The sequence below is a fragment of the Amyelois transitella genome, chromosome 7, assembly GCF_032362555.1.
Source record: "Amyelois transitella isolate CPQ chromosome 7, ilAmyTran1.1, whole genome shotgun sequence".
Taxonomy (NCBI): Eukaryota; Metazoa; Arthropoda; class Insecta; order Lepidoptera; family Pyralidae; genus Amyelois; species Amyelois transitella.
In genome coordinates this window covers 10,576,383-10,589,122 of record NC_083510.1, presented here as the reverse complement: position 1 = coordinate 10,589,122, position 12,740 = coordinate 10,576,383, and the positions used below count along the sequence as shown (strand labels likewise).

General features: G+C 35.4%; 1 protein-coding gene across 1 annotated transcript; it reads left to right on the top strand.

Moving 5' to 3' along the window:
- Positions 1-1,151: 1,151 nt before the first annotated feature.
- Positions 1,152-12,490, top strand: LOC106130197 (cuticle protein 18.6). The gene is made up of 6 exons (XM_013328976.2): positions 1,152-1,244; positions 3,448-3,450; positions 7,597-7,710; positions 8,757-8,888; positions 11,678-11,857; positions 12,323-12,490. Exons 1-6 carry the CDS (start codon positions 1,152-1,154, stop codon positions 12,488-12,490), a joined length of 690 nt encoding a protein of 229 aa, XP_013184430.1.
- The last annotated feature ends 250 nt before the right edge of the window (positions 12,491-12,740 follow it).

Genomic DNA, 12,740 nt, shown 5'->3' with positions numbered 1-12,740 from the left:
CTAGACTCAAGTTAATATTATTTAATCTGTCCGATATATTTTTGTATACATTCTTCATTTACAAAATTTTTCTCTATTTCAAGTTTTTGTATACATTCTTCATTCGTAAATGAATGAGGTCCAGTAAAATCCGAATTTTCATCGATTGAAATGTAATCAGTATTACTACATACCTCACATTACTTATATTTTAGTAAGTAAAATTTATGCTTTATCGCACATGTATATATTTTTCTGAATCTTTTAATCAAAATGAAATAAAAAAGTAAAAAAAGGTGAAACAAAAGTCTATTGAATTTTAAATCTCTTTCGTTACAAAGTCGGTTTGAAAAGAAAAAGAAATAAGTATGTCACGTAGTCTGAAGATTTTGAAACTTAGAATCTTTCAAAGATATAATTCTATTAGAAAAATAATTACTTAACTAATTTCAAGAACTAAAATGGTTCTTCGATTAGACGTGAAAAAAAAAAGATTTCTCTGGTTTTATTACGAGACAGACCTGTACCTGTATTTTGAGTAATGTTAATTACACAAAATATTTTGAAATATTGAATCGTAAAAATTCGGTTCACTAAATTTAACGAAAGACGTTAAAATATTTGTATTGCTAAATAGTCAAAAGGGCAATACGAAATCGCAATTACAGTTAGTTATAAAACTATAATAGTCAATATTAGTTATGATTTAATTACAGAAATACATATCAGATTTTTTATTTTGTAAACAGATAAGTATTTAGTATATTTTAAGACAAGAAAACCAAATCATTTACTTATTTTTCATACTTTTTAATGTTATCAAAAGTTTTCTCAAAAGTTATTAACCTGAAACTAAACTTTTTGAGGTTGTAGTAACGAAAAGGATTCTGCAATTTTTCCTCAAAATCAATAAAACATGTTAAGATAACTTGCCAAAATCTGTTAAATATTTTCAACAATCGATTTCCAGCCAGTCCTAATACTAATTCAAAATAAAGGTAACTACACACTCAGGCGCAGATTAACACACACCCACACATTCCCCGCCAACCACCAATCTAGAAGGGGTGCATCTATATATAGCGAGAGAGCACCACACGCACTGCATACGTAATACTGGACGCGAGTGTGTTGTGACCCTTATTTTGTTTTATTTTTTAATTGGTGTTACCATGTTGCGTCAATGTGTAATTTTGGCGGTCTTTGGCAGTGCACTGGCGGGTCCTGTAGCGAGGCCGCAGCATCAATACCAGGCTCAACAGCAGGTCAGTATTTTAATCTAGATTTTTCTTGTACTGAATAAGTGTAAGTAGATCTATTAAAAAAATTAAGAAACCTATTCATGAAATTGGGCACGGCACTTTTATTTTTTTACTTTATGTCAATAAAATCACATTTTTGAATCAATTATTATTATGATTTTTTTTAAATTGAACGATTGCCAAATATTTATCATTAAAAAAATTAAAGATTAGTACATTTAAACTCAATCCCATCTAAGTATGTATCAAATTTTACCTTAATCGGTTCAGTAGTTTCATAGTTTATTCATTACAAATATAGTACCTATGTATATGTTCTCTACATATTATTAGTATGGATAGATTTCAGTTAATCCTCTAAAAATAATAAAAAATAATGTTCTTTTAATAAGTTATATATGTATCTATCAATAATCTAATATTCCCAAGAAAATTACAGTGATGGGGCCTATAATACTATGATATTATAGTGAAATGTACTGTACGTGTAATTGGCGTGACTATGTAGGTAATCGTAATGTCTGATTACAAGTATTACATGCTAGCGTGTCTTGTTATTTATGATTACCGCGAAAACTCAACGTTTCAGCTTACCAACCATATTAATAAATAAGGATAATAACAATAGATTTCAATATAAAAGGATATTTCTTTATAGTGTGGTTCCCGGCACCAATACAAAAACGAATAGGACCAATCCATCTCTTTCCCATGGATGTCGTAAAAGGCGACTAAGGGATAGCCTTACAAACTTGGGATTCTTTTTAGGCGATTGGCTAGCAATCTGTCACCATTTGAATCTCAGTTCAATCATTAAGCCAAATAGCTGAACGTGGTGGCTATTCAGTCTTTTCAAGACTGTTGGATCTGTCTACCCCGCAAACGATATAGACGTGACCATATGTATGTATGTATTCTTTATAGGCGATGAGTTGGCAAACTTTCACTTTTAGAATCTCAATTCTACCTACGAATTACTTAAACTCACGATTTACACTGATAGGGAATCGGTTACAATATCCATATTTAGTTCTCGTAGGAATTTTCAGAAATTCAGCCAAATTCTATGGACTAGTCGGTTTGTGGCAATTATCGTAACGATCGTTCTTGTATTTTTCATAGTTTAAAACTAAATACAAAAAAAAACACTTAATTATATTAGTATGGACTTATATTTGTAATTAACATGTTTCCCTTAGAAAAGTCAGATACTTGCTACGATCAAAACTTTCGCCTACTTCCTCTAAACATTTTCATCATATATCTACTTTTGTATGTACAAGAATACAAATAATTTTCCTTTGTACAATAGTAAAGATTACAAATGTGAAATGAAATGATAGTCGGTTTAAGTAAAATGGACCTTTCTCCAAAAAAATAAGTGTTAACTAGCTTCTAAAGTAACTATAAAACTAATATTTATGCATGCTATGATGATGTGCTTATTCTAAGTAAACACATTGGAACCGGAACAATGAATTTAAAATGGCTCTTTTTGTTTGAAGAAAATGACTGAGGTATAATTATAATTTTTCCGGCACAAAAACAAACTGTAATTACATTCAAATACGCTGTTCTTTCGTGCGAATTATGGTCACTTTGTTACACATTAAGTAAATGACATTTCCTATTTCATATAAACAGTATGTAAGAAGTTATGTAAATTCAATTTTATTGTTTAATGTAAATAGATACATAGTGCCGTGTGGTTCCCGGCACCAATAGAAAAGAATAGGACCGCTCCATCTCTCAACCATGGATGTCGTAAAAGGCGACTGAGGGGTAGGCTTATAAACTTGGGATTCTTATTTTAGGCGATGGGCTAGCAACCTGTCACTATTTGAATCTCAATTCTATCTTAAAGCCAAATAGCTGAACGTGACCTATCAGTCTTTTCAAGACTGTTGGCTCTGTCTACCCCGCATGAGATATAGACGTGATTATATGTATGTATGTAGATACAAAATCAAGACGATTTTAAGCGATATCTCTTCCAGCAAATGTTACTTTTATTAACGGAGGCAATAAGCAAATCCACTTAAAATACACAAAATAATTTCGGCTTCTTCATCCTCCTGGCTTAAGTCCCGGTTGCATCCTCACCTCTCTGGAGAGGAGCCTGGGGTATGCCTTTGACCATGGATTCTAGATTGGGTGAGTCAGGTTTTTGCATGAAGCGACTGCCATCTGACCTCCGCAACCTTAGCAGGTAAACCTTACCCGTATTAGATCCATGGCTACACATTCAGTTGCATCTGTTTATATTCTTTTGTCTTTTTCTAAGTATTTTTCATTTTGGTGCAATAAAGTAGTTTTACATACGAGTACCTAGTGCCGTGTGGTTCCCGACACCAATAGAAAACAGAATAGGACCACTCCATCTCATTGCCAGTGGATGTCGTAAAAGGCGACTAAGGGATAGGCTTATCAACTTGCGGTTCTTCTTTTAGGCGATAGGCTAGCAACCTATTTTTGAATTTCTTCTATCACTAAGCCAAACAGCTGAACGTGGCCTATCAGTCTTTTTAAGACTGTTGGCTCTGTCTACCCTGCAAGGGATATAGACGTGAATATATGTATGTATGTATGTTTCATACCTAGAAAGTACACCAGGCCCTATTAGAGAGTAAACGCAAGAGCATCTTACTCCTCCCATGATACTACTCGTATAACCTGAAGGTTGGGTAGAGCTATGGGTGGTGGTGGGTATAACACCAGTCAGGACATTCATAAAATTTGACAATGCTTAAATTCTGTCTCTCGTTTTCTTATAGGTTAATCTTAGCAAAAGACACAACAAATACAAACTCCTTTGTGTTCTTTACAAAGTTTTATATTTCTTTACTAGCCGTGCCCGCGACTTCGCCCGCGTGGAATAGTTATTTTGGACATCATTGAAAAAACGGGGAAAATTATTAATTCTTGATCTCTCAAGGATTAATAATTTTTCCCGTTTTTTTTCACATTTTCCATTATTTCTTCGCTCCTCATAGTTGCAGCGTGATGTTATATAGCCTAAAGCCATCCTCGATAAATGGTCTATTCAACAAAAAAAAATTTCAATTTGAACCAGTGGTTCCTGATATTAGCGCGTTCAAACAAACAAACTCATCAGCTTTATAATATTAGTATAGATAATGTATTTTTAGCCTAATCTGTTGGGGGAAAATTGAACAATACCATAAGAATTATTTTGAACCTAATATTTTACGAATCTCACAATATCTAACATTAATTTGGGTATTGTATTACCTTTGCCTTATTCCATTACCTTTAGATACCCGAGGTCTATAGAAACAAATATATTTTTGCGAGCTGCCAGTATGAGATAAAATGATTCAAGGCAAAAGAACAATTACATAAGATATAATTCATCTGAACTACCGTTACAGACAATCGTGACTCCTCTGAATTGTTTATAGAATGTCAGAACATTCAGACTAGCTCACAAGGCTGTAGATATTATCTGAAATGTCAGGCCAGTGTATTTTGAACTACACAGGTTCTAATGTTACAATCCAGACTTTCTAGACTGATGTTATATCTAGAGAAAACAGATTTGGACATTGAAATAATAGGAACAGAATTTCTTAAAAAAATATTAAATTATTCGGTGCCGTGTGGTTCCCGGTACTTAGAAAAAAAAAGGATAGGACCACTCCATCTCGTGCACATGGGTGTCGTAAAAGGCGATTAAGGGAAAGGCTTATAAAGTTGAGAGACATCTTTTAGGCGATGGGCTAGCAACCTGTCACTGTTTGAATCTCAATTCGTATCATCAAGCCAAACAGCTGAACGTGGCACATCAGTCTATTGAAGACCGATGGCTCTGTCTACCCCGCAAGGGATATAGACGTGATTATATGTATGTAATCTAAATAGATATTTCCCATGGAAGTTGCAAGATGTGATTAAGTGACCACTACTCAGTTTCCGAGAAGTTCTTACGATGTAACTCACTTAATTTTACCAACAGATTTATAGACTAACAATTTTAAAAGGGACATTTTTGCCAACGCACGTATTTACGTACAGGTACCTATTATGGAACTTTTTAATAGCCTACATATTCGGATCATAATGCAACATCTTCAATTTCATAGCATACCTAACTGTGTTAACGACCATAAATTATTCGAATTAAATAGAAATAGACCGGAAAATTATCGCACAAAGATATTTGCATAATGTCTTATACACACGCTCCCAAAATGTGTGGTAAATCAGTCGCGACGCAACCTGTCTTCAGTTGTTTCACAATTAAGGCTGATTACACACTCACTTCTTTATACGCCCTCTGTGGCGTAGCGGTAATACGCTTGTCTGTGTCACCGGAGGTCCCGGATTCGAATCCCGGTCAAGGCATGATGAGAAACGAACTTTCTCTGATTGGTCTGGGTCTTGGATGTTTATAATATCTAAGTATTTATTATAAAATATAGTATCGTTGAGTTAGTATCTCGTAACACAAGTTTCGAACTTACTTCGAGGCTAACTCAATCTGTGTAATTTGTCCCGTATATATTTATATTCTTTATGGCATTATCTTCCAATAAGTTCACTTCAATATCATAAGACAGTAACGCAAAAGTAAACTACAATATCATTAATAGGATTGGAACATGCTAAAAACTTTATCCATGAACTTACAGTCGACAACATTGCACAATAATAATTTTAGTTATTATAGAGAAATCCGGGCAATACAGATATATTGATACAAAAATCCCTTTAGGAAGAATTGTATGAAATCCCCATGCCACATTATATCTAGCTAAAAAGTTCTTTCGAGTCGTAATATCTAAATCATTTAAATTTTTATAAAATCCATGCACAGATTTAAGTCATGTTCTGCATACTTTAATTTAGGTAAGCATTAAAATTTATGAGATCCAATTTTAACATACATACATATAATCAATCGTCTATAGGTGTATTGTGGGGTAGACAGTGCCAGAGGCTTTAAGATAGAATTGAGACTCAAATAGTGATAGGTTGTTAACCAATATTAACCTCGTGTAAAATAACTTTGCCTTCCAAACCAGAAATTTCCGTAGGTGTACACTTAGCCTTATTCGTTAATTTGAGCTGGTTACCTTAACTGGATCACTGATGTAACTTACAATGTGAGCTTGATTAGACACTGGCGGTACCGTAAGAACAAGCGACCCCATAGTGGGTAATTACTAATTACCTACTGTTTGCCGGTTGTTTAATTATAAGTTACGAGTATATATAATTAAAGACAGTATTGTAATGTTATGTTGAGGTTGAGAACCTCCGTCGAAATACCATACAGTGCGGATTAGTAGTTAAAGTATTCGATTTATTAAACGAAATGTAGTGTATATTCTTAAAGCAGAAATAAAGTAATGGTTAAGTTTACTTACCGAAAGATTACGAAGAATAATTGTGACATAAAATAAGAAGACAAAAAAGATTGTGTTTTAATAACCTGAACTGAAAACTGAAAATTTTAAAAATATAAGTGAAAATTTGACGTCATCTCATAACTGACGGTTTTGACACCCATAACTTTAACATCATATTTCTTCGACAGATTTATAACTGATTGCGGTATTATATAACGAAACAGACATTCGACGTAGTTTTAAATACAGAGTGGCATTTCTATTAATTTATATTTTTTCGATTTCTACGATAAATATGTAATTCAATTTGAAATTGTTTAGTTATTTTTCTAATGCCTGCCTTTCTACGTAATGCTGAATGCCTTTCTAAACGCGTTCAAGCTTAGTATTACCTGTACAGGCGAAACAAATGGATGGACTTATTTAGGTTTTTTAGTCCGTTCACTACAATACTGTATAAAATACTTTATGTAATTCAATTTTGCAACTGTAGATTCAAATTTGGTTGAAACTGTTAATGGTACGAATACTTTGGCTATAAAATAAAGACCTATGCAAGACTCGAATATTTAACAAAATTAATTACGATATAAAAAAATTTGAAAAAAAAACATACATTTTGTGAATAATTATTTAAGAAAAAATTGTATACTTACTGAACACCACGGCTGTGCTATGCTTACACGCATATTTCTCGATTCTAACTTTAATTAGTGATAGTATTTTTCAAAAAACCACATTTTGTGTGTCATTCACTTCCTCAGGCTACCCGAGAGACATATTTCAGTACTGACCAATTAAAGGTATCACATACATACATATCACGTCTATATCCCTTGCGGGGTAGACAGAGCCGACAGTCTTAACTGAATGACTTTCAGCTATTCGGCTTAATGATAGAATTGAGGATTAAAGATATTGTTTATCAGTAATTTCCATCACATAAGACCCATCATTCATCAACCCTATACTTTCTTCATCAGGTCGAGGGCATCCCACCGCATCTTCTACGACAATACATCGGGCAGCAGGCGCAGGCAGTACAGGCACCCACACAAGTCATTGCCAGGCCGGTCGCTGCGGCTCCCGCTCGTCTTGTAAGAATAGAATAGAATGGAATAGTAGTATACAGGGTGACATTTAAAACAACTGCATCCTTTTAAACATAGGCTTTACCCATGCTTCTGAGCCGTTTGAGCCTATTTTTATTAAAATAAAACGTCATCATTTTCACATTTAAAAAACCCTCAAAAACTACGTCACACGCTTAATTAAAGACCAATACTACAAAAAGAAATTAAAACTAAACATGTGAATTGACCTCTAAATCGTGCGAGTCGCTTTTCCGCCTGCCGGGGTGATATGACGTATTTAGGATCGTGGATTTGGATACTTTTATTTTTTTTCGAACTTTCTGATATGAACCGATATTTTTCTTTTAACGTTTTTCATAACTCATCTAAATATCCTTTAGATGAGTACAATTAACAGTTAAATTTATGCAGTTGAATTAAAAGTCAGCCTGTATAGTGCCGTGTGGTTCCCGGTTCCAAATCAAAAAAGAATAGGACCACTCCATCTCTTTCCCATGTCGATGTCGTAAAAGGCGGCTAAGGGATAGGCTTATAAAATTGCGATCCTTTTTTTAGGCGATGGGCTAGCAACCTGTCACTATTTGGATCTCAATTCCATCATTAAGCCGAGCAACTGAACGTGGCCATTCGGTAGTCTTTTCTGGACTATTGGCTCTGTCTACCCCGTAAGGGATATAAACGTGACTATATGTATGTATGTATGTATGTAGAATGAAATAGAATAGATTTATTTTCAAAATGGGACACAATGTATCACTTATTGACGTCACATCACTTAAATCTAATTATAACTAAGTACTATCGCTTCCAAAGCGCATGTGTAGAAGAAGCGGCGGAATAAACGCAACTGCAGCATTTTCACCGGACGTCAATTTACAAATATATATAGAATGTTAAATATAAATCGTGGACGAATGCATATTGTCTGCATTAAAAAATATGAATGAATTTAAAGCTATTTAAATAAATTACTGACTATATTTTTATTTCTAACTCATCATCTTCTTAATAACATATCTAGTAAATTAATTATCCAACAACTCTTGCAGCCCTACTCAGCACAGAGTGAGGACTACCAGCCGCAATACCAACAGCAGTACCAACAACCACAGCAGCAATACAGACCGCAATACCAGCCTCAGAGGCAGCAACCCGTCCAGGAGCCACAGGAAGATTATGACGTGAGTACGAACATACACACATACATACAACACTAATGTATACCATAGATAACGGGTGAATGCTCCGTCCAACGACTATAGCTGTCAGAGCCAGATTTTGACGTTTAGAGGATAAAGTTTAAAATATTAAAGGAATAGGCTTATAATTTTGGGATTATTCGTTTAAGCGACGGGCTAGTACACACATACATACATTAAATCACGCCTCTTTCCCGGAGCGGTAGGCAGAGACTACCTCTTTCCACTTGCCACGATCTCTGCATACTTCCTTCGCTTCATCCACATTCATAACTCTCTTCATGCAAGCTCGAGCTCTTCATGCAAAGATGTAGACTCTGCCTACCCCTACGGGAAAGAGGCGTGATTTTATGTATGTATTTATATACTAGCCCGTCGCCTAAAAGAAGAATCCCAAGTTATAAGCCTATTCCTTTAATAATTTTAAGCTTTATCCTCTAAACGTCAAAATCTAGCCCTGATTGCGATAGCCGTTGGACGGGGCATTCACCCGTTATCTATGGTATACATTAGTGTTGTAACCGTATGACTAATGTTAGTACCAGACAATCTAGCATTGACATTTTAGAAGGATTTGAACGTGGAAATTTGAATAACAATGACTAGAGACCGAAGCCGATGTATTCAATTAGATCTTGTGTAATCTAAACCTAAATGTGAACTTTCTGACGGTTTCAGCGGTTTGTTTTTTTTATCCTGTTGTACTTAGTCGTGGGAAGGAAATGGTATGAGGGAATGTTCTACTAATTATAAGATGGCTGGAACTTTGGAAATTAATATTTGAAGCACACACTGTTAATTAGTTTGTTTAGTTTTAGACAAAGGATAAAATGCTAATGCATTGTCTACCAGTGCGCCTTCCAAATAAGTATAATAATGTGTAACTCTCATTTGTAACAATGGAAAGCGAATGGAATTTTTCAACTAGCCAATCAACACACACACAATCACGTCTCATCATATCCCTTGCGGGGTAGACAGAGCCAACAGTCTTAAAGACTGATAGGCCACGTTCAGCTGTTTGGCTTAATGAAAGAATTGAGATTCAAATAGTGACAGGTTGCTAGCCTGTCGCCTAAAAGAAGAATCCCAAGTTTATAAGCCTATCCCTTAGTCGCCTTTTACGACATCGATGGAGTGGTCCTATACTTTTTTCTAATGGTGCCGGGAACCACAAGCCAATCAACTTTGGTCGAAAATACATTTTTTGTATGTAGTAAGTATAATCTATGAAAGTACATATGTTTGAAACACGATAATTTTCGAATCGTTGGTCTGATTTCGATGTCAATAAGACATCAAAATTTGTTACGCCGTTTATGAGACATGCACAATTTTGTAAAAAATCAAAGAGTACGCGAGTTCTAAGTTCATGGAGAACGACTATTTACTTACTAAAAGTCCACTTTATAACACCGCAGGTTTATAAACGCAATATGTTACTTATTCGCTAGAGAAAGTACTAACATTTACCGTTATATGGAACGTGCTAGACTTGTAACTTGCAAACTGGTATCGAGGTTTATTACGGCGGTAGTCTTATATTTTCCTATAGGGTTCAGGCATAGCTGTGAAACTTATATGTATACCTAATCGCATGGGTGCAAAATTGTTGTATGAACAGTTGTTTTGATACATACATATTATCACGTCTTTATCCTTTATTGGGTAGACAAAGCCGAAAGACTCAAAAAGACTGAAAGGTCACGTTCAGCTAAACAGCGTATTAATGGAAATGAGATTTAATTAGCGTCAGATTGCTAGCCCATCGCCTACAAGTGGAATCCCAATATTTAAGCCTATCGCTTAGTCGTTACGATGCCGTGTGGTTACCGGCACCATTACAAAAAAAGAACAGGACCACTCCATCTCTTTCCCATGGATGTCGTAAAAGGCGACTAAGGGATAGGCTTATAAACTTGGAATTCTTTTTTTAGGCGACGGGCTAGCATCCTGTCAATATTTGAATCTCAATTCTATCATTAGCCAAATAGCTGAACATGGCCATTCAGTCTTTTCAAGACTATCCTTAAGCCAAATAGCTCATTGTGGCCTAAGTATAAGTCTTTTCAAGACGGTCGGCTCTGTCTACCCCGCAAGGGATATAGACGTAATTATGTGTATATATATATGTATGTTGCATATTTTTATAGAGCAGTGGATCGCGTAATACGGATGGAACAAAAGTCTTGCAACTTTCACTCGAAACTTGTTGTATGTCTGTATATTATCATGTTACGTTTGTAGGGCATGTTGCGTTTTTTAAGGCCTTGCATTATTGTTCTAGATATTGTATGTTGCGTTCTAAATATGGCAGAAACTTGATGTATGTTTTACAGTTTATATTGTCGCAATTATGCCCTCAAATTAATTTATTGACTTCGGTCAATAAAGGGATGTTTTCGACATGTATAAACATCACTCAGTTAGCACATAGATATATAGATACATACGTACTTAACGCCTATTGGGGAAGACAGAAATAAAGATTCGAAAAGAATTGAAAATTACGTTCAGCGTAAAGGTTTAATGATGTGATTGTGATTCAAATACATAGTACTCGCAAAAGGTTGTTAGCCCATCTCCTGAAAAAGAATAATCCCAATTTCATAAGCCTATCACTCAGTCACCTTTTACGACATCAATAGGAAAGATATTAAGTAGTTCTATTCTAAAGTGCCGAGAACCACACGGTACTAGATTATAATTATGAGTAAACTTACAGCATTGTATGGCATATTTCATTACATTTTGTTATCTTATTTCCCCAGCCTCATCCATCTTACCAGTTCGGTTTCGACGTGAACGATGACCAGTACACCAACTACCAGAACCGCAAGGAACAAAGGGATGGTGACGTCATCAAAGGATCCTACTCAGTGGTCGACAGTGACGGCTTCGTCAGAACTGTCACATACACCGCCGACCCTAAGGAGGGGTTCAAGGCTGAGGTATACTTACTTACATACATAAGCTGTCCTGTAAAATGTTGTTTTGCATTTTGTGGGTAAGAAAAATAGATGTTGGCGGATTCTCAGACCTATTCAATATGCTCACATTTATTTAATTCCTTATTTCAATATCCCCCTTCCCTCCTATCCCTTCTTAATTCAATATTTGAGGTAAATATTGAATTAAGAAAGGGGATTGACAATATGAAGGGGTCAGTCCATTGTCGATTACAAGTTTCACGGTTAGAATATACATGATACCTACTCTCTAATACTCTTCTTAGTGTTTTTCCAATGGCATTCTCGATTGTCTGTCTACATACAACTTCGGCCCGCCTTAACCGGTCACCCCAGGTTGGGTTAGTCGGTTAATTCGGTACGACTTCCGTGACCATGGTTTTCTTCAGTCTGGCTTGTTCCAACTTATCTTGGGTATAAAATATTTTATTAAAATGCACATTCCAGGTATCGCGACAACCCACCGACATTGTAGTGAAAATTCCGACGCCTAAGCCCCAATTGCTGCAGCACCAGCAGCCCCAGCAGCATCAGGTCGCCCACGTGCCCAGGCCGCAGCCACAACCCCAACACCAGCAACAGGCACCACCTCAGTATTACCGTTACGAACAGTAAAACAACAAAGTACCTACTAAGTAGTCGTGGTACAATGCGAAGTCTATCTATGCCTAAAATAAATAAGTCTATGGTTCTGCCTGGTTAGAAAAAAATGAGGTCGTTAATTATTCGAAATTTAAAAGTTGTGGAAAATACTTTGTTTCTGAAGTTGGTAATTAAAAAAAATTGATTTGTTATTTAAAGAAAACCGTAGCGACCTCATGAGGCAATTCTCTGAATATGGCAGAATCTTGTTGTACTATGACAA